At 44.7% G+C, this 23,066-nt stretch overlaps 1 protein-coding gene across 6 annotated transcripts in view; it reads left to right on the top strand.

Moving 5' to 3' along the window:
- The window catches only part of PCMTD1 (protein-L-isoaspartate (D-aspartate) O-methyltransferase domain containing 1), a 53,754-nt gene that overhangs the window by 11,600 nt on the left and 19,088 nt on the right, over positions 1-23,066 (top strand). For 2 of the 6 annotated variants that reach the window (XM_074354888.1, XM_074354887.1), the window contains exon 2: positions 12,126-12,556. The exons of 3 other annotated variants lie outside the window; for them this stretch is intronic. In XM_074354888.1, coding sequence (XP_074210989.1) covers positions 12,250-12,556 — 307 coding nt within the window. In that variant the 5' untranslated portion in view covers positions 12,126-12,249. Of the gene's footprint in view, positions 1-12,125; positions 12,557-23,066 lie in introns of those variants that run through there. One more of the 6 variants, XM_010970708.3, reaches the window with a different exon arrangement.

Below are 23,066 nucleotides of genomic sequence, written 5' to 3'. Positions count from 1 at the left end.
ATCTCAAGGTTCCTTAGAAGAGGAAGAGGGAGGCAGAGTGAGAGGGACTTGGCTTCACATGGCCGGCTCTGAAGGTGGGGGGGGGGAGCACCATAAGCCAAAGAAAGCAGACGGCACTAGACTCTGGAAAACGCAAGCGTGACCCCCCACCCCCTGCCCGTAGAGCCTCCAAAAAGGGACGCAGCCCTGCCGACACCTTGGTCATAGCCCAGTGAGACCTGTGTTAGACTCTGATCTCCAGGACTATAATGTGATAAACCCGAGTGGTTTTAAGCAGTTTCATTTGTGGTAATTTGTTATGGCAGTGATAAAAAACTAATAGTTTTTTTTTTTTTAATACTGTAATCATTTGATTCCTTAGGGAAGTGATTGCTAAGCAACCTCTTCTCCCAACAAAAAATACTGAGGTGACATTTACAAAACTGTTAACAAAAAAGTTAAAACCAGTGCTACTGTGTTTAAATGGGAGTGGCCCTGAGCCTTGCCAGGTGGGGTTTTTCTCTTACTTTTGTAGTGTCCTGGAGGCACCTTTGAGTTTCTAGGCCTTTGTCCTTTAATGATAAAAGTGGTATATTTGGCAGGTGAATTGAAATGGTATGCAGCATACTGTTGACTTTGGGAGAACCCCAGGTATGAAGACCATTTTGAAGTTAGTTGCAGTAGTCTAGCTAAAATTGATGAAGACAGCGAAAGAATGGAATTGTCACTACGAGCAGTGGGAGTAATTGAGGAGAGTAGCTAGATAGAAAGGTGAGAGGCTGTGGGGAAGGTTTTGGTTTGCGATGTATTTAATTTGAAGTGATGGTGGGAACACCCACTATGTGAAATTAGTCTAGTAACTTATTAATTACACTGGATAGTTTGTATTGAAGAGGAGGGTGATTTTGAATCAGCTCAGCAGAAGAAAGGAGAATTACATACCTGCCCTAACTTCCCTGAGGCAGTATGTTGGAGGGAAGCTTGGACAAAGTTAACAGCGGTTTAAGTCACTTTTCTGGCAGACAGAAGCTGGGGTCCTTGTGAAAATGCCAGGTGGAGTCTTTCTGGTTTTGGGGACAGAGTCTTGTATTTGCAAGAGTAGAATATATGGTTTGTTCTCAGTAGGAAAGGAGGACTGTCCTGTGCATTCACTGTAAATACACATACGTAAATTTTGACCCTAGGCTCACCAGCAGTAAATAAAGGGAAAATTACAGTAAGGTAGTTGGATAAGCCAAATTACTAGAAATTACTGTCTTTGAAAATATTTTTATTCCTCCGAAACACATATACCTCCCTGCTGAACACACTAAAATAAAACAAATGTGCTATAGAAACATGAGGGTGTGTTTCTGGCAGTTACTACCCTTCTCTGGCCCAGTGTTGCATTTTTAGGACAGCAGCAACATTTGTGTGGCTTATTTAGTGTCTTTTATGTTGCTTTCTTCCAGAATTATTTTCTGCTAAATGAGTAGTAAGACAAGTTCATTGAATTCTTTTCTGCCTGTTTTTATATTTAGTTTTCCCTCGTGTTCCTACAACTCTGGGACTGCTTTTTCCAATGAATGTGTTTTGGTGGCCTGGTCTTCTTTTCATTTGAAATGCCACTAGCAAGAAAAAGTAGCCTTTACTGTCGCTTATCTCTGGCATCTCTTTCGAGACTTTGGCTCTACTGTTGTCCTGCTCCTTGTTCCCTTGTGAATTTCTGTTTTTAGCCTGCCTACTATGCCTGCATGAAATTTAATGACTTTTTCACTGGTTTTATTTTATCCTTTTCCAGGTGTGCTAATGATCAGTGAAGTCTATACAGGGAAGCAAGGGTTCCAGAAGGATGTGATGCTTCGGTGAACAAGCTCATGTGTAAGCTGACTCCCAGTAGATGAGGCCACCTGGCATCCTTCTGTCTAAAAGTTTGGCTCAGCGATGTGTCTCCTGAGCTGGAACTTGAGGACAGCAGGACGGGCGCTGCTGCCCTCAGTCCTCTCGGTCACTGTTGGCTGTCTGACCTCCCTCTGTGATCAGGATGGGCAGCTCTCATAACACAGAAAAGCTGGTGACCAGTGTTTAACACAGGAAACTAAGATAAAACACTTTCAGATACTTAGAAGTTTAAAAAAACAAGGACGGTGTGAGGGAGAAGCATTGGAAGATATGGCAACTTAAGGCAGGTCCGTGGGACTGCAGATGTCTGGGGTGGAGCGTCAGTGGCTGGGGGCGCCCCGCTCATCTTCCCGCCTGCCTGCTTGTCCTTCATTTCCTCATTGACCTGAATGGAGGCATTCAGTCTTCAGGCTTGTGTCAGTCTAGTCCAAATGGGAAAGAGAAACCACGTGGTCATTTGAACAGGCAGAGTTTAATGTAAGGAATTATTACCTGAAAGGGGATTGGCTGTGAGTAAAGAGAGCTCCGAAGACTCTGGAAATGGCATAAGGAGCAGCCCCTACCCCTGGGTCTACGACTGAGCCCTCGGGGGAGAGGCCATGGGGGCTGAGATCCAAACCTGGTGAGAGGGCATAGGGCTCACTGAAGGGCGGAGGCGTTGCTGTGGTGCCTCCTTGGTGGAATTTGCTGAAGTCTGCTCTCTGGGGTGCTGGGGAAAGATGTTCACAGAGAGGTGTTTGACCAGAGGCTGTGTTCTGCAGACCATCCGAGGGAGGCTGCGGAGGAGCCTGGTGCGGGGGAAGTGGGGCTGCCCAGGTCAGGATGTTGCTGGAGGAGTGAGGCGGCCGCTTAGGATGAGGAGGGGAGGGCAGCGCGAGGCAGTGCGTGGGGCCTTGTTGGTGGGACTGACATGGTTTGGGAAGGAAGTGATCCTGGTAGGTGTCAGCAGATGATGGCCCGTGCGGTGGACCTGGCCCTCTGCCTGGTTTTGTGTGGCCTACAAACTAAGAATGGTGTTTACATTTTCAAATGAGTGGGAAAAAAAATAAAAGAAGAGTGATATTTTATGATGTGAAAATTATGTGCAGTTCAGGGTTCAAGTCCATAAATACAGTTTGTGGATCCCAGCCATTCTGGCTTACTCGTTCGTGGCTGCTTTTGCTCTCCAAGCACGGAGTTCAGAAGTTGCGATGGAAGCCGGCCTGTGAGTCCAAAAAATCTGCTGTCTGGCCATTTACAGAAGTTAGCTAGAGGACTGGGCACTGAAGATGAAGTGTAGTGGAAATTAGATGTAAGACAAGCTTGCAGAATAAAAGATGGATTCAGAGGGGCAGTGGGCGAGCCGACCCTCCATTTAGACAGCGCGGTTGTTGGGGCTTTGGAGCTTGCGTTGGCGAAGGTGCCAGGCCGATGGTGGGAGCTGGGAGCAGAGAACCTGCAGGTGACACATGAGCAGGGAGCGGACACTCAAGGGTCTCAGTGTGCGGGAGGAGAGGGCAGTGTTCGCAGACAGAGTGGAGTGAGGAGTAGGGACGCAGCACCTTCTGCAGCAGGAGGGGAGCAGCCGTCGTCAGTCTCGCAGGTCTTCATGAACAAGGAAAACTGTGCATGTGTGTTTTCTGTAGCTTTCTCTTTTCACTTGTATGTGTGCTCATGTGTACATACGTGTGTATATATATATTTTTTAACTCGTATCATGAGTTCATCATGTTGACTCCTCCAGTTCCATCCAGCTCATGAGTTGTATCCCCACGGTCATGCCCCAGTCTTTCCAGGCTTTGGTTTCCCTCAGACAATCGTACGGTTATTGAGATCTCATTGAAAATTGGCGCCTAACATCCAAAGTATTTTATATGCACTTATTATACATTACTACTAGATTTTTATGCATTTGATGAATATTTCTTGAAATGGGGACACGCTCATCTGTGAGAGGACTAAGCGGGTCTCTGCTAAATCGTGGAAGGAGCTGTTGAGTGCTCGGTGTGTGTCAGGAAAGTTCACAGGCAGTTTTCGTGTGTTATTACGTATATTTCTGACTAATCCTGCGAGGTGATTGTTATTATTAACACTGTTTTCCCTGTGTAGCAGCCGAGGCCTAGAGAGGTCAACTGTGCTTCCTGAGGCCACGTAGCTAAGAAGCTGTAGAACTAGGCTCCCACCCCAGAGCCCCCGCTGTGTCATGTGAGCTTTCATGTAAGTGTGGTTTTTATGTTAAAAGAGCACTTTTCTGTTAGACTGGGACTCACAGTGGACATACACCTTGACACCAAGGTACTTTGATATACTGGTGTTCATTCTCCAGATGGCCCTTGTAAGGGTGGCAAATGAGCCAGGTGCACTTGCTGCATTCCTGTGGATGAAAACTCTGCTGAATTCTGACCGGTTTCACATTGCTGACTGTTGTGCCTCAGCACTGTCCCCTGCGTGCCTGTCAGTTTCCGAGACATACATAGGTGATCAGTTTTTGTTTATTAAATGAAGAAATCATCAAATGAAGTCTTTGTGCTGAGCACTTAAAATAGCCAAATGTAATACTGATTGCCTTGAGGAACTTTTTGTTGAGAGAGCATTCAGTGGTTTAAAATACACTGTCGATAAACATAATTTTACTCATACGGTCTGACTGCTGTTTATAGTTTGAAGACCAATCTAATTAAAATGAAATAATTTGTTATTAAAGATCTTTAGTTCTGTGAATTCATTTTAGCCAAATTGAAAGTAATTCTTAAACATTTTTCTGAAAAGACACTAAATGTGTAAGAGACTGATCTCCTTGAACAGAGACCATCTCTGTGAACTGAAGCCTCCTTTAACATTCTCTCCTCCTCGTGTCTGGGTCCTGCTCATCTGGCAGGAAGGACCCAGGGTGAAGAAGCCTTTAGTGCAGCCTGGAGGGAGGTGCTGGGCTCTGGTTTAAAGAGCTTCCCAAGCCTCTTGGTGGTGCAGTTTGGACAGCTGTCTCAAAACGAGTTTCATCAAGTGAAGAAGCCCTTGAGGACGGGTTAATCGTTTGAATTTAAGGTGAGCCTCCTCGTGCTTCCTCTAGAGCCCCTGGTGTTATTATGATAATGTAGTGATGGCAGTTCATTTTTAAAAACTTCTTAAGCCTTCTCTGGGTTAGGAGTAAAAATAAGGATAGAATTGTTTGTCCCAGTAATTAGTATCAGTGCGGTGTGTGTCTGCATTTCCTAAGGGTCTCAGACCTACATTTCTAGTTGTTTTCTTTCTGATGATGTGAGTATTAGTAGTGGTGTGTGATGTAAGATCTGTGAGTGAGGCCAGAGTCCACCTCTGTGTTGCTTGCGAAATCTGGAATAGTCTACTCCTTTTCAGTTGACTCGTCATTTGTGTGGTGTGGGCAGTACCACCTGTCCCGTGTAAATACCCTAAGGTGCTTATGAAATCACATGAGTTGGGACTGATACGTAGCGAGGCTCTGCTCTGTGGAGCTGTAACTAGTGTCTGTAGATAAAATGACTGTTGTGGACTTCAGGAAGATGCCGTTTTATGATGCTGAAGAACTCTAGTCCATCTACTTACATTCTTTGTTTAGTAAAGGAGTTTATTTAGATTTTCTGACAGTTTTTAAAAGTGCTATCAAAACAATTTGATTTAATGACTTTATCTTCCAGTTGAAAACACCAAAATCAGAAAAGATAATGACTTGCTTAAAGTCACCTTGTGTGACGAGGCCAGCCTCGGCATTACATGGAGCCACGAAGTGCAGCTGTGGTGGGAGCTCATCTTTTGGTTTCTTCTATGACAGACTAGTGGAGGGAGCAGACACAGGTTGTCTGGACTGTGGTAGTTCCCAGACCGTGTAATTTTGCTTTGGAGTATTCTTTTATTTCCGTTTGAATGTTGTTCTGTGTGAATTCATAACTTTTCAGATGAAATAAGCCCCACTTTGAGGGCCTGGCCTGGGAGGAGCCAAGGGTGTGCTCTTCCCTCCTGCTGCCCTGGGCTGTCGTGTAGCACTGCTTAGTGTTTCTTGAAGAACTGAAAGATGATGAGCAAGACTCCTCCAACGCGAGTAGGTCATTGCCCGCGGACTGCTTTGTCAGGTCAGAGGTCCCCGGGAGTCCGTGTGCTCGGGATGTTCGTGTGTCCACTTGGGGCCATGCCCGGTGGCCCACAGGCTGGCGCTGGGTGTGGGGGGCTTGAAGAGGTCGTGTATTCAGGTCTTTGAGTGAAAGGAGAGGGGAGACTTTTGGAGCTACGTGAAATTCTGTAACTGTCAAAATAGGGAAATTTCAGAGTGGGTTGCTTCCAGTTTGTCCTTTTGAAACAGTTTGTCCTTTATCACCTCATGTCCTGCACCTTGAACTCTGAGCCGCCACCTACTGTTTCTCCACCTTGGACTTCCGCTGCTGTTCACTGTCGCCGGGGAGGGGAGGAGAGTGAGAGGGTGGAGGGCAAGGAGGGGCTGGCAAGCAGCCCTGGAGTAACGTGACTCCAGCTGTAGAGCCTGGACAGCCCCGGCAGACATCCTTCCTTCCTTTAAACTCCTTGTAGTAGTGAACCCGCAGGGCTGGGGGAGGAGACAGCGGCTTATCAGTTGTTGCTTTTCTTCTTGGCACCTCCAGCCTCAGGAGTGACATTTCCCCCTGTAACGTGTCTTAGGGAGCTCACTCGGTGGTGACGCTGCTGGATTTCAGAACTGGCACTTTTTTGTTTGTCCTTTTTGGTCTTCTGTGTTTAAAAGTAAAAGTTTCGACTGTGTCCTTTTTGTCATAAAGTGAAAGAAAATGAAGTGTTTATTGGATTTGTATATGTTAGGAGCTTTATATGCAGCACACGGTGTAGTCTTCCCAAATTTATGATGCGGTTATTATTTTGCCCATTTTATGGATGGGGAAGCGAAGGTCACAGGTTAAACAATTTGCCTGAGGCTGTCCAGTCAGTAAATGACGTCAGAGGCTTCATTTCTCGCTGTTCCATTCTTTTTTTGGAACCGAGAGTACAAAAGGGAGGAAAAAGAGGAAATGAGAGGCTGAGAGAGAGGGAAGGAGATCTGAATTGAACATCTTTTCAGCTAAGAGAATGAAAAGTTTACTTCTGAGGGAGGGATCAGGAGCTTCTGTGCCGCCAGCTGCTCTGTTTCTGGAGGTTTCATGGCCTGGTGGACGGGTTGGAGTCCTGGCTCAGCCCCCACCAGCTGTGATCTTGTCTCGTGGCCTCTGACCTTTGTTCTCCGTAGGATAAGGTCATTGCCTCTTCATGGGGGCGGTGAAGAAGCAGCCCCCCCCAGTAGGTAGCAGGTACCTAGGACGCCGCACGTGTGTGTGGTCCCCCCGGAACCAGGGGAAGCTTGTCTTCATCTGTGGATGCAGAGACAGCTAGATGTTCCCTGCAGTTTCTGGCACAGCAGTGGTGGACCTTAGCTTTTTCTTGTTCTTTCTTTCATGATCTGTGTTTATATTTCATTACACCTGTTTGTCACCACTGAGAGAAGTTTCCACCTGTGCAGTTACACTCTGCTGTACTCAGAGCAGCCTTGGTCCATCGTGAGCCCCATGACAGGCACCTTGAGGGCTCGAGGAAGAGAGATACCTGTTCACGCCCTCAGATAGTGTGTTCCCCTCTGGGTCACTGGGCTCCTTCCCCCAAGGCCGGGTGAGCTTTGTCCTCACCTCCGCAGAGGAGGGAGCATGAGGAGCCACTGGCTGCCACCCAGGTGCAAGAGGGGAGGGGCGGAGTCAGCGTTCGGTCTGTCCTCATCCCATACCAGGACATCTGTCTGCTGTCTGCCTGCTTCCCACCCCCTGGGGTTTGTCCCTGACCTTCCATAGAACACCCCAGGCTGCCTGGAGACCCCGTGATACTGAGCCAGCCTTCAGCAGACCTTCCTCTCAGCCAAACACACAAATCACAGATCTGAGTCTGAAAGAAAGGCAGGCAGCTTTAGAACGCTTGCATACCAGTTCAGATGAATTCTTGTGAACGCGCCCTTGTTCCTCCCCCCCAGACACACCTGCTGGAGAGAAAATGCCAGAAGCGAGTGGTGTCCTCCCCAGACAGAGCTGCTTTATCGTCTTGTTTGCCCTTTGCCTTTTCTTCTTTGTCTCGGTCCTTACTTCGCTTTTGCTGTTTAGTGCAGGACTTGAACACCCTTAGTTTTTTTTTCTGTTAGAGAAAATGGAGTGGGCAGAAAAATACTGACTGAAGTGATGGAAATGCTGAGGCTTGGACACTCACTCCCGAGTAACTGAAGTGCCTTGTACTCAAGGCGAGCAGGCAAATCAGAGCCCGGCGGAGCCTTAGGACTCGGAATGTAGCCTCTTGGTCTCGCAGGTGAGGGCCCGGTGTTCCAGAGAGCTGCCCAGAGCTGGGCAGCAGAGCTGTCCGTGGGCTCCGGCTGGACCTGGGCCTCTTGGCTTGGTGGGCACTTTTCCGTGGTTGAGGTGGAACCATCTCAGAATGACCACGTGGCAAACACATTTCATGACCTGTGCTGTAATGGCTTTTTAAATTCTGTTTGCTTTACTCATAAAAAATGGACTGTATTTCAAGTTAGGGGATTATTGTTGAATTATCACAATATTCACTGCAGATTTAACTTGCAGCCTCCTCATATGTGCACTGATTATAATCAATTTAAAATCTCTTGGTCCAGCAGTCAGGGGATTCGGGCATCCGTCTGGTGGGATGTCATGCCCCTGGATTTTGGAAGAATTTTTGATGGTGTGAATAAATGCTGAAAACATACTAAGTGAAGGTCTAAAATATCATCTACAGTTAAATACCAGTGTCGTGTTAAACAACGCAGATACTAAGAAAATAATAGTGACTCTTTGAAGGTTAGGATTAGCAATACTTTTTTTTTTAAATTTTACTTAGTTTTCAAATTTTTTACAAATGCACATACTTCATAATGAAATCAGTGACTTATAAAATTCAACTTATAATAATTATACATATAATTTATGTATAATATATGTGACTTTTTACTCAGTTTCTGGGAACAGTATATGATAAAAATGACATCTTTGAAGCTCTGTAGTGTAAATTATTGTTTATATTATGATCTCTTTTTTGTTCCTTGATTTTTCTGCTGTGGACTTATTTTGTTAAACGTATTTTTATTCCCTAGGAAATTATCCTCCACATGTCTTTATTGTACTTCATCTGGTATAAATAAATACACATGTATGTATCCTTTATTTTTACCTTGTCAGTTTTGTTCTTATACATAAACACAGCTTAGGAAGTTCAGTGAAAGTACAAGCCTTGAAGACAAGGCTTAGCAGCTCCTTGCTTCACTGGTTTGCACCCCGGGAGGCTCACACTCCAGAGGGAGCTTAGGAAGCATCTGGCTGTCACACAGGGACATGACCTCCATGAGCAAACCAAGACCTTCTCGGACACTTGCAAGACGCTTTGTCTTTTAGACGGGTTTTGCTTTCTCTGCTTTCTGTCACAGATGGCATGTTAACTCCCATACCCCTCCCATCCTTCCAGTGTGGCTAAATGATTGGTCCAATTCAACCAGCAACTGTGTTTGCACTATTCTGACTATGTAAACGTGGTCCTCCATAGACCAGATAGTGTGTTGTGACTTTAGTCCCTTTCTTGTGCAGTTTTGGTTTTTCCTTAATGTCGTGTCACACAGTATGCCTCTCCTGGTCTAAAACCCTTCCCTGGCTTCCACTGTCTGCAGGAGGAGGTCCAAGCTCAGTGTGTGTGTGGCCTGCGAGTTTGCTGGCTCCCTGGTTCTTCTGGCCTCACTAGCACCGCTCTCTGTCCCTGAGCTCAGCTCTCCGGTACTGTTTTTTTGCTGTGCCCTGAGTGGGCGTCTTGCCCCTTGTCTTTCCTACATTCCTAAGCACCTTTCCTTCCTTCTGCCTCCTGTGCTTGTTACAAGGGCTTCATCTCCTGTAGGAGACTCTTCCCATCCCTCCATCCCCTCCCTGCCCTCACCATGTCTGGACTAGGTGCCCCGTGACACCCTGTCTCATCCGATTCTGTAATTGTTTATGCTAGCTGTTTTTCAGGTATGGTCTGGGGTCGTTGAGGTTCTAAGATCTTTTCAAAAGTCTGAGAGGTCAAGTACTGAGTTTTCCTACTGTACCATCTGATAACACCTAATGTTCTGCAAGACAGGGCTTGTGGGAGAAATAGCCTTGGGGCATACCACTCAAAACCTCCATAGCCAGTTTACCGGCAGAAACAGTAACAATCGTAAAATTTCTAGCACAGCTAAATCTCTCCTGGGATTTGCACCTGGCATCACAGTCAATCCTTCAGAGCCTTAAACCCTAGGGCTTACCTTCCTCCTTTGAGATTCAGGTCCTGGAAGATCATTTCCTTGTGGATATCATTTTATTTGCATATGGATATAATTTTTTATCAGCATTTAAAAATCTGAAACTGGCTATAGCCTTCATTAGTTTTAATTCAGGGAAAATGCCTTAGCGTTATTTCATCTTCACTCTTGGTCCCCCAGATCACTTGAAGACACTATACCAGCATCTAATGTCTCATGGGAAGGTACTCTGTTTTCAGCTTTTTACTTAAAGTCTTAATGGGATCGTGTACGGGTGATGGCAGATGGTAGTAGTTCCTGTTTGCTTGGTTCTTCCTCTTGCCTCTCACCCCCAAGAGTGTGAGCTTCTGCGCAGTGAAGCCCACGTTTGCTCTGCTGTGATAATCTTGCACAGAATTCCGAAGGACCTGAGAAGGGCAAGGTCACTTTTCATCCCCCGAACAGAAACAAATGGGAATACTTTTTCAAACAAGTAAATCATGGCCCTTCCAGTCGAGCCACTTGTTAAAGGTCCATGCAGAGGCTGAATTTCTCTCGCAGAGCCCTCAGCGGGGGCTGCACTGGAGACGTGCAGAAATGGCCTCCCAGCCCAGCCTTGCAGCTCTTTCTTGGTCTTGGGAGGATGTTCACTCTGAGTGCCAGGAAAGATAGTCTGTCTGTGCTGGAAAACACGCCATTAAAAACACCTGTGAGTGCTGGCGTGGCCTCCCCAGGGCCAGATGCTTGAAGGAGCAACGGTGCCCGTTTCTGGGGTCACCTAGGGAGGCCACCCGTCGTCTGGGTAAGGGAGTTTGAGTCAAATAGGAGTGTGACATGAATTTACAATCTCTCCTCTGCCCGGAAAATTTGAGGAGATCCTAGGAAAAGACCAGAGGGGGTCCGGACAGTGAAACAGGCTCTGGGGAGGAAGCGGCCTGCAGTGCTGGGGCTCGGGACACTGGGGCCCTCACAGCCTTTCAAGTCCAGAGTGAAGGTTCAGCCTTGCCAGGTGGGCAGTCGTAACTCTGGTTTTTGGCCATGGATATTTCATTTCTCACTTTCCGTCTCTCCTGACTTTTTAATTCAGAAATTAATTGAAATATGAATTTACTTATTGACTGATTGAATAAAGCTTAAATTGTGTATTTACTATTATGTATTGAAATTCTTACTTATCAAGTTGCACTTAAGTTTCCATTCAAAGATGCTATTTGACTTGTTAAAAAAGTTCACTGTACATATGTGTATAACAGCATATGTTCTAGTGCTTAAACTATTAAAGTTAATGAAATTTGTGGTTTCATTTATCATGACGGGGTTTACCAGACAAAACAATCTTAATACATACATACATAGATATATTTTAAATGTGTGAGTCTGTTTTAAGTTCCATTTTTTAGTTCAGTGTTTAGTTAGCATGTTTTTCTTTATGTTAACCTTTTGAATTTATATGGTGCATTTAGGAATTGTTAGTGAATTTTTAAGTTTAGGAATTTTAATTTTAAATCAATTAGCTCATGTGTATTTCCACACTCTAAAGAAGGCCACACAGCTTGGTGATGACCCGGTGGTCTTGAGTCTGAAAGACGAGGGCCCATGTCCCAGCGTGTCCTGCCAGGAGCAGCACTGTCCAGTATGGCAGCTTCCCGCCATGTGGAGCTGCGAAGCACTTGCAGTGTGTCTGGTGTGATGGACTCAATTTTTAATTGCATTTAATTTTAATTAATTTAGGCCTAGGTAGCCAGGTGTGACCAGTGGCTACCTCACTGGGCCTCACAGCATGAGGTGACTTTTCTGTGTCCCAGGTTTCCTGTCTGCACAGGTGAGACCATGCATGAGCTGCCTTTGTGGTGGCTGTGAGAATTCGCGAAACATTCAAGGAGCTTGGCACTGCCTGGAACACAGCGTGTCCCTGAGAAATGGCAGTCAGTCGTGATGGCCGTTACCTACTTAATAAGCTGGCATTCCTTTCCTTTTGAACTTTAATTTAAACTTGTTTATTTTCATTCCCTTTCAGAATTGATTTGTTTTTGGAAATCAAGTGCAATATTAGAAGGAAAACAAACCACACTACACGATTGGAAGCCATTTCTGCTAATTTTATTACATTTTAAAATTTATGGTTTGATTTGAACACTATCATGGGAGGAGCTGTGAGTGCTGGGGAAGATAATGACGACTTAATTGATAACTTAAAAGAAGCTCAGTACATCCGCACCGAGAGGGTGGAGCAGGCCTTCAGAGCCATCGACCGCGGAGACTACTACCTGGAGGGCTACCGAGACAGCGCCTACAAAGACCTGGCCTGGAAACACGGCAACATCCACCTGTCGGCCCCTTGCATTTACTCTGAGGTCATGGAGGCCTTGAAACTTCAGCCAGGATTGTCTTTTCTTAACCTGGGAAGTGGAACCGGATATTTAAGTACAATGGTGGGCTTAATTTTAGGTAATTTCATTTTTGTAAAATTCTCTTTTTAAAAGTAAGCTGAGTTTGTGTTACTGTTTATGATTTGTAGGGTATGTAACTGTGTGCAGTGTATGTCCGAATGTATAGACTCAAAGTCCTTGTCTTCCTTACTTCAGGGTGGGACCACAAGGCCACAGTGGTCATCTTTTCTTATTTTCAGCCTTGACCCTGATAGTTCACTTCTGCGTTCAGTCTTAGACTTAAAAAGCTCTTGGGACTGTTTCCTAACCCTCAACTATTGCCAAAATCGAGCAGTTGGCAGCTGGGAAACTCAGGAGTGTCCTGTAGTCTATTTCAGGTGGTGTCCTGACTGCTGGCGTAGAGAGTTTAATAGTTATCAGTGTCGCATTTTAAAGGCAGTGGTGCTGTGTTTCTGTTAGTGATGCAGAGGATGTGGCACTGTTGGGGCAAAGCCTAGGACTGGGGAAGAGGAGAGGTGTGCATGTCATTAAGTGTTCAACTGACTCATTGAGTCTCTTCTGTCAGGTGTCATTTCTGGTGTGTGAATGCAGCAGAATCAAGAGGGACAAATAAATATATCTGCCTTTGAGAAGCTAGCCGGGTCTTACTGTGAGGATGAGGCATTGTTTAAAGCACTTAACATCCAGTAACTCATTTAATGTTCCTTATAATCCTGTAAAGTATGCGTTACAATTGTTGTGTGCAATGTGAGTATACTGAGGCACAGAGGTTCAATAACTCACCAAAGTCACCTGGCTGGGAAATGACAGCGGGGACGTGGGGTCTGTGGGTGGACAGAGCTTGCCTGGAGGGAAGTCTGCTGTAAGACATGATGCTGGGTGGGGGATGAGCAGCCATGAATTTTGTTCCCTCGGCCACTCAGTATCTCCTGAGTGCTGCTCTGTCACAGGTGCTAAGGCCTGTAACACGGGCTGCTGCCCGTGAGTCAGACCAGTGGGCGTGGGGAGACGCCGGCAAGCCAGCAGTTCTTGTCCGCTGTGATACGTGCTGCAGTTGAGGAGCGCACCCAAGATGCAGGGATGAGACTGGCTTAAAATTCACTCTGAAGTAGCGGGGAATCACTGGAGGACTTGAAATAGAGAAATGGCTGCACCCTGGTGGATGCCTCTGTACCCCAGGATGCTGGATAGTTCTAGTTTTTCCCGGTTCTCCTGGCATCAGTACTAAAAATGTCCTTTTCTTTCCCAAAGTGTCCCAGTTTGGGCAGTAATTATGTGGTCACATCATATGACTTTAGGCATTTTCAGGCCTGAAATTCCTCTTTCCTGCGTGCTGGCTCCCTCCTTACTTTCTCTCCTGGTCTGGAACCTGCAATCGTGTCACTTAAGAAAACACAGAGCCCTTTTATCCCACAGCTGAGTCAGTTCCTGATGGTCAGTTCAGGAACTGGTCAGAAACCACAACAGAGTTAGCTTTTGCCGAGAGAGACGTTTAACGCTGCCTGGAGCAGAGTATGTCTTGGAGAAGTGGTGTTGGTTATCATTAGCTCACACTGACAGCGCACATAAAATTTGATGCTCTCGCTCATCCTGAGATAGGACTTTCTCCACAGGTTGGGAATCCCAAAAATATCACTTCCATCATTAGATCCTCTCTGAAAAAGAAATCTCTATAGAGTCTGAGAGGCCTCCAGCCCAGAGGGACTTAGTAGAAGGAGCAGGGAGAGAGCCTCTTTTCCAAAGCAGGAGTTATCTTCCTTGAACCAGTGCATTTCTTGACTGGCTCTGGCTACTTAAGACGCGAGTCCAGGCCTCAGACCATGTCTGGCCAGCCTCAGAGCACGTGTTCTGACTTCCTCTCCTCAGCCTGTCAGCTGGCTCCTGCTGAGGGAGCAGTTTAGCCAGAGGCCTGGCGGAGGAGAAGAGGGGTCATAATTAGCAATCTTACTAGCAGTGAGGCCGCCCTCTTAAATGCCATTCCTTAGTCTCAGTCCCCAAGAAATCAGGTTCCTGGGACCAGATATGTTTGTAGGCTGACCTCAAACTTCACTGTATCTTGAATGCTTTCTACTCTAGACTTGAAGGCAGTGCGGGGAAACAGACCCTCGAGGGAATGCCCCGTGGGGGGGACGTACTTCCTCCTGTCACCAGCCCCTGGGAGTCCCGGGTCTTCAGTTACACATGTGCCTGCAGTTACTGGATGTTAGTCCAGATTTGTCTCTGTGTGGTCCTGTAGTCAAGGCCAAGTAGAATTCCTCTCCCCTTGGTGGGGTATCCTCATTTGATGAGAAAGATGAAAAGCTTTTTAAAAAAGGAGAGGCGGGAAGAACAGAGCCTGTAAAACTACGATTACAGCTAGTAAATCTTCTGAGGAAGCTTAAACTCCCCTTTTTGGCTTGTTTTTCATGAGCATTTAATTAAGTCAAGGAAGGGAGGGTGCACCTGTAAAAATCACTTAGAACTAGCTCCGAAGAAGGATGCGTACGGGTTCCCTGTAATTATCCTGAGTTTAGTGCATCAGGCTTGGGGCCGGGGCGTCCAGTGACCTGACTGACAGCAGTTCTCTCCTTGTTAAGTCACTCTGCACTGTGGCTCTCAGCCCTGACCCCTTCTGGTCACAGGATGGGGTGACAGACGCTCCACAGTAGGCTGCGGGCCTCTTCAGAGTCTAGGCGGGTGGGGAGGGCAGGGCTCCCGAGGCTGGTGCGAGGTTGGTGCCGCAGGCGAGGAGGAGGCCCCTGGAGGGAGCTCGGCCACCACTCGCTCCACAGGCTCCTGGAGAGGCTGGGCCTCAGCCTTGAGGGAAGAAAGCTTTATCCTGAACTTCAGGGAGTTTCTTGTGATTAAAGACACTTGGCACTTGAGACAGTTCTTCACAGGCGGAATTTGTTTTCCCTACACCTGGAAAGTGATCTCCCCGTCTTCGAATATGCCTCACTTCAGACAACTCGTTCTGTTCACAACTGAGGATAAATTCTTCAGTCACTTCTCCTTAAAGCTATGGGTTTTCACAGCGAGTCTGGTCCTCAGTGCCTCCTCCTCCTCTCAGTGCTGTCTTCCACCTCAGGGACCCCACTGAAGACTAGGGTGTGGAACAAGGCCTCCTACACTCTCATTAGACATCAGAATGTGAGGGCAAGTTACTCTGAGGCTTTTTCTGGTTCAGATAGGGATGGTTCTGCATTCCGATCGTTTTGCTGAGGGACTCACCCTGGTTTCCTAGATATCAAGGTTCATCCAGTTGAATGACTTTCTTAGTCTCTTGCCTAGATCCTGAATTAGCAGGAGTGACTCGGAGGCCGTCCTCCCCGCAGACGCACGTCACCACGTCAGCACTGCAGCCTTCGTTTCTGAAGGCCAGACAGCTGACAAGCCTGTGGCTTTGCCAGAAACATGCTGCCGACCTGCAGCAGTGCCTCCAGGTGCGCTGTGGTCCGAGTGAGCTGGTTAAGCTATGTGTGGTCGTCAGGTTTGGTCTCGACTCTTTCTCTTGACCACAGGACGTTAAATGGTATTTGGTTATTGAGCTACACTTGTATTGCCTTTGACCTCAGACACTCATGTTTTCTCTCTCATTTTAGCCCTCTTCCTCCCTTTGATCAGGAATAATTTTTGTACCATAAATTTCACTGATTTTAACTTGGCAAATCAGTGAGTTTTAGTCTGTTTGCAGGGTTGTGCAGACATTACTGGAATCCAGTTTGAAAACACTCCCACTGCCCCATCGAGATCCCAGGCCCAGCTGCATCCACCCCCTGTCCCCACCTGGCCCTGGCAGCCACTCCAACCACTCACCTGTTTCTCTCTCTGTAGATTTACCTTTTCTGTACATTTCATGTGAATGGAGTTGTGTAGTATAGGATTTTTTGTGTCTGGTTTCTTTCCTTAGCATTGTCTTCAAAATTCATCCATGCTATAGCATGTGCTAGTCCTCCCCTCCTTTTTCTGGCTGAGTAATATTCCATTTTGGGTTTCCCGCATTTCATATGTCCTTTCACTACTTAAAGGCTATTTTGGATGCTGGTGCTGTGAATGTTCACGTACAACTCTTGCTGTAGGCAAACCACTTTGATTTCTTGTGAGTGGACTCCTAGGGGTGAGATTGCCAGGCTAGACGGTAAGTTTATGTTTAACTTTTTAAGGAATTGCCAAACTGTAGAGAGGCTGTACTGTTTTGTATTCCCACCAACAATGTGTGAGATTCCAGTTTCTCACATCCTCACTGATCCTTTTTTTCAATAGCCATCTTAGTGGGTATGAAGTGGTATCTTGTGGTTTTAACTTGCACTTCCCTCGGGACTAGTGATGTGGAGCATCTGTTCTGTGCTTTTTGGTGAAATGTCTATTCATTTTTAAGTTGCTGGTGTTATTATCACTGAGTTGTATGTGATCTTTATATATTCATATACAAGCCCTTTATTGGAAATAGGATTTTCAGATATCTTTTCATAGTCTTCAGTACCTCCTTTGGAAAACTCTTGGCTCACTTCAGGCCAGAGAATGAGGGAGATCCAGAATGGTCTTCTGCCCCCTCCCCCCATCTTTTTTTGGTAAGACAAAACACTTTCTGCAGGTTTCCAGGCTTCTCACTGAGGTAGCTTATCTTCTCTGCATTAAGCCAAATGTCAGTTTCCCCTTTAACCATCCTTTAACCTTACTTCTTAAAATTTATTTTTGAGGAGATTTTCTTTTGTCTTTTTAGGAATTACAGAGACTGTTCTTGGTATGTGCTTTATGTGGGGCTCTGAGCAAATGTGCTTTAAAAAGAACCCTTCTATTTAGGCTGCTAACATTTTCTGAAATCGATAAAGCTCCTTACTGTTTAAACTGTTACTTCTTAGTCCAAGTTAGGTTTTTGTACATCTTGTGTCTGCCCACGTACCCTTTGCGGAGTTGCCACCGTCATTTATATCTCAGCGTTTTCCCCTCTCGCTTCTGGTTGTGGAGTGGAAATCCTTACTGACAACTGTCTCCTCCATTGCTACTGCCTCTGGAGGTCTGTCTGCAGGTGATTTTGTGTTTTTTGCTGATTATTACAGGGCAGCAAGTAGTAAGTAGTGAAAATATCAAATATTAGGGAATGGTACAAGTTTTAGAAATTTTACAAAGTTTCATAGTCATTTCTTCTGGTTACATTTCCTCATAGTCTTCCTTGAGGTTGAAAGGCACTTCCCTCAGTGCTGTGAAAATCTCGTCTTGAGTTTTACCTTGAGGCTTAACTCTCCAAGCCGGATCATCCACGCACCAAAAACCATTGAACCCTGTTTGCGAATTCACCTGCTGTCTAAGATTCACTTGTAACCCTCGCGTTGGTACTCGTTGGCACTCGTACGTGGGGGCTGAGCCGAGTGAGGGGCTCTGCGGGCCTGTCCCAGCGGGTGCGCGGGGCCGGTTCTGCCTCCTGGGCCCGGGCCCGAGGGCTTGGGGCGGCGCCGGGCCTGGTTCTCACCTGACACTTCTCAGGCTTACTTCCTCTTCTGTGAAACAGAAAAGACTAGCAGGGTGTGTTTTTAGGATTTAGGATTATTATCCAGTTGTGGGTGTGTGTGTGGGTGTGTGTAGGTGTATGTGTGTGTGTGTACATGTTTCCCCAGTAGCAGTGAGTCAGCATTTTGTCCATTTTGTGTTTTCTGGACCGTATAGCACATAAACTACTGCAAATAAGAAGCGCTGGCTGTACACTTCAGAAAATGACAAAACCTGTCTGAATTTGTCTCTCTGTAACATGATGTGTGAATCTCCAGCTCCCGTGGTTGATTCTAGAGCTGGTGCCGGCGGAGTGGTCTCTCCCCGTAGCTTTCCCTGCGCTGAGCCGGGTGTTGGGCTGAGCTCCTCAGCTTAGAGCCCGAGGTCCGCTGCCCTGCTTGCTGTTCCTCCGGGCATGGCTCCTGCAGGGTCAGCCCATCCTTGTCCCATACCTTTGGCCTGCAAAGATTCTGGCCTGGATTTCGCTTCTCTTTGTGTTGCCTTTATATACACTTTCTCTGTCCTTTTACAGAAGCTGCTTTGGCTGCAGCCTGTGGTGAAGGGTTGGTCTTCCTGCTATCTTCAGGTGCCCTGTAGACAGACCTTCAGGTCCAGGTCTGTCTGCTGAGCTCGGGACACTCTTGATCCTCCAAGCTGGCCAGCAGATGGGAGGCCTGGTTACGTGCTGCTCCCTGCATCTCTTCTCTGTGTGCAGGATTGCGGAGGCTCAGCCTGTCTCTGGCTCAGGTTGCCCTTCCCCACCCTGGCCCGCACAGGGTGTGGCAGCTCACACTGGCTTAACCCTCCTGGGCTTCCATTTTGGTGGAAGGTGCTTCTACAAAAATTACTCAAGGTAGAACCCTGAACATTGGTCTCTCTTCTCTCTCTTTAATTATATTTTATGGAAGAGGTAATATATTCACAGGGTTAAAAAATCCAAAGGACTCAAAAGGCATTCTTTGAAAGAGTTTCCTTCCCTGCCTCTCCTCCACTTCATCTAGTTGTCTCCTCACTGAAGAAGAATGTATGGAGCCCCGAGGACACCCCCATTTTTGCATAGTACTTGCATGATGTTTACAAGGATGACAGTGGACTTGAATTCAGAATTCAGAAGAATTTTCTTAGAATAAGTAAAGGGAAATATATATTGCATTTTAAAAGATTTATAGAAGACAGCCAAAATGAACAGGAAATGTATTTTGAATGGAATGTACTTAACTGTAGTATTTGCTTCTGTTGAATGCTTCATTCTGTGATAAAATAGATTTGACACATTTTTTTTTTGCCAGTATATATATCAAGACATGAAAAATACACATTTTTATGCTTTGTATGTATCATCTGCCTCAGTCTTACTTGCGAACCTTTTAAGTTTGGGACCATAGCTACACTTATCCTACATACTTTCATCATATTCTCAGATGCTTCAGTCATGAACATGCAGTAGCATGAAAGAGCTGGTGAAGCGCCTTTCACAGGAAGTGATTGCGTGAAAAGAATTCGGATCGAGCTCCCAAGCTGTTCAACGTTGCAACTCTGTTCTGTTACAATTGAGCACATTTTCTCAGTGTATTGAATTTGCTGTGGTAATATTCCAGTGTAGATGTGTGAGATACAGCCGTTAAGTTGCTGGGGCCAGGATAGACTTGGATATCGTCAGCTCATTGGGTGGCAATGTATAAAGGAGCTGATTGTGGCTTTGACATTTTAGACACGTGGTTTACTTAGGGGCTTGGTCCCTTCTCTGTTACTGTTTACCCAACACTTTCCAATTTGTGTAAACATATTTCTAAGGCTCAAGTGTAGTACGAGGAAACAGCACGTATGCCCATAAGCTGAGAAAAGCCTGAGGGACTGGAACTTTCTGATAAATTCCAAGACTTGCTTCACGAGACCTCTCCTACACCTAGAGAACAGAGATCAAGTCTCCAGTCTTAGGTGTGTTCAGCCAAGGAACTCCACGCTGATACGGCAAGATTCAGTGAGTGCTGACAGTGTTTGTCTCCTGTTCATGTGCTTTTTTTAGTGTGATACAATAGATGGGAAACCATAAGAAACCTTAAGAAAATAATTATATCTTACTAAGTGGCAATGCAGTAGATGGTTTCTTTTTATCTAGTTGCTGCTTACTTGATCTTTTGCTGATTCCTGTTTCTCCCCTTTATCTACCTGTGCACTCTTTTAAGTCTTTGCATTATGCCCCAGGGTGTTCACCAAAAGAAAGAATGAAACCTGTTCTTGTCTGTGTTTCACCTGTTACTGTCTCTGAATTCTTACAAAGTTACTTGTAAATCTTCCCAAAGATGCCTTATTTTATCAACTAAAATTAGTAATAAAATATTGTAACTTATTTGAAGGTGTTTTTACATACACAGTCGGCCCTCTGTGTCCGTAGGTTTGCTGTGTCCTATGCAGTGCTTTCTGCTTGTGGCTGTGCCCTGCAGGTGAGCACCCCACACGGGACGGGAGGCCCCAGTCGTCCTCGGGCCTGCACAGCAACCAGGCTCCCGGCCTGCCGCAGGCCACCACTCTCAGACCTCCCCGGGCCTGCGGGCTAGGGGATGGAGTGCTGGGCATCATGTGTGGTCCACGTGGATGGAAGTGAGGAATGGAGGTGTTGCGTATTGATACCTAAATCTGATTAATCACTGACCTTTCTGTATAAGCTCAGGTTATTGACTGTCTGGTAGGTAGAAAGTGAGCTGGATTAGATCCAACTCCTACAAAAGGAAAACAGGCTTTATATTTTATTATTATATTGGAATTTTTTTGTATTTGTCGTTCTTAATAAATGGGCTTTTCCTAGCCTTAGAAATCACTTCTAATACTATGTAGGATGCCTAGGTGTTTCTGATAACTGTATTTTTCTTAATAAACTTTGACTTCTGTGTATAAGTTTCTACTTTCTCTCTAATATTTAGCTATTAAAGGTAGTGGTCAACTGTTAGTACTTTCATTTTTAAAACTTGGTATGACAAAAAATACGCTTTTATTGTTTTCACAGGAACATCTCTTTACATTGGCACATAAAAAATAACTTTGGAATGTGTCCAGTAGTCAGATTTGCAGTTTGTCTGTCAGGTGGTGCTGGGAATCTTAACACTTCTGGATGCTGTCTTTTCCAGCAAAAGCTTACATCTTTCTGTTAGAATTATTTTATGTTGTTTATTTTACTTATTTGAAAATCTTGTACTCTTTTTTTAATTTCTTTGACTAGCCCATTATTTTGGTTGAAAAGGTTCTACATGCATGTGTTAAGACACCATTTAGACAAAAGGGTGTGGTGGTGAGAGTGTCTCCTTCCCACCCCAGACTTCTTAGTCTCCTTCCTTGGAAGCAGCTATGTGTGCTTTTTTAGTTTTCTACAGTTTATTTTTCTGTTCCGTTCAATACGGTTGTCAAGTATGAGTGTAATAAGCAGCATCACACTGCATTTTTATCATATACTTGATGTTTTCTACTTGTTTATCACATTCTGAATAAATGAACTACTGGTGACATTGCTATTTAAGTTCTGCCTTCTTTTCAATTTATTATTTTCAGTATGCTAATTACTATTCAGTTTATTAGTGACAATTAAAGATGTCTCCATGTTATTTTAACATTGAAGAGTTCTATCTATTAAAAATCAGAAATGGTGTTTGCACTAGAAATTAATGCATAGTATACTTATTGTACATGTGTTTATGATATTGTCAAATCCACTGTATGTTAATGAAATTATTTTGTGTCAAGGTGATACGAAAAACAGTCTTTAAGAAAAATTTTCTTAGCAACATTAAGCCTTGTTTCCAAAAGTTGCCACTTTGCTTTTAGATATTACGTAAGCAGAAAGCAAGGAAAAGAAAATGAGAGTGGTGGCCTCTTAGTGAGAAACAGCCTGTGTGGCTTTTTGACTTAGTACTCTGAAGGCCAGGCTCTCTCTGTTAGGCAGGCAGTCTGAAGTACTAAACACAAGCCTTGATTTCTGGCTTCTGTACTTGGCACCTTTATTCTCGTGCTTATCTCCTCAGTCCCACTGACACTTCAGCTCCAGCAATATTGACCTTTTTATTGATCTCTTATCCTTAAAGCTCTACTGTTGTTTTCAAAATGGTTGATTAGCATAGCTTAGATTCTTAATGGTTAATGAAAATATAAAAGTCTGTTATGGTTAACATTCAATGGATTACCATAAAGGGGTGAAAGAAAAATTAGATTCATTTCCTAGAGCAATATTTTCCTTACTATGTATATAATGTTAAGTAATTGTCATGTAATTTAAGGTTTTTAGATGAGGAAAACTACCCAGTGTTTCCTGGTAACATTTTCTGTTTCCTTGTGGAAATTCAAGTTTTCAAAATATTCAGACTTAATACTAAATTAAAAAGTGACATCACTGTGTGTGTTTCTCTAAGTTTATTTTTTTTGCCATTTTCGTTTATATTTTGAAAAAAGGAAGTTTTAGTTTTTGTCAGTTTATCTTTGGTAATAACAAGAAACTGTAAGACATCTTAAATGATATTGGATGGATGTTCCAGTTTTCAGATGAAGACCAAAACTTTGACAGTAAGGAAACAAAAAATGAGAAGCAAAACATTTAAGATCGTATCAGTCAGAATAACTTATTTTAAAAAGTATAAAAGCATTGCAAAGGAAGTTTATTCTGTCTGTGGTTTGATGGCTCAAGTACCTTTTTATATAATCTTTCTATCTGAATACATTTTTCAAGTAGAATCAGGTTTTTTTTTTTTAATAATAATCAAATACAGTAAAAATATGGTGGGTCAAAGCATTATCTTTGTCTGCTCTTGGCTTGAAGACATTATCTAAACATTTTGGCTTAATTTTTATAATTAGGTAATTCCTAGATTACAAACCGGCTTTTTCATGTGCCTCTTGTACATTCAGACATGTTACTTGAAGACTGATCTTTTGTTATTTTAAAGTTCTTGGAGGTCATTAGAACTCCAGTATGTATTGTATTTTTAATGGCATTCAGGAGGGCACATCCAGTTAAGTCGCTCCCAACATACATATCAGATACGGAAACTAACACACGTACACCCTCAAACACACTTTTTCCTGGGAGATCAATCTCAAAGTAAAAGAAGTGTAGAGTG

The sequence above is a fragment of the Camelus bactrianus genome, chromosome 29 (genome assembly GCF_048773025.1).
Source record: "Camelus bactrianus isolate YW-2024 breed Bactrian camel chromosome 29, ASM4877302v1, whole genome shotgun sequence".
NCBI lineage: Eukaryota > Metazoa > Chordata > Mammalia > Artiodactyla > Camelidae > Camelus > Camelus bactrianus.
This window is presented reverse-complemented; position numbering and strand designations above follow the sequence as displayed.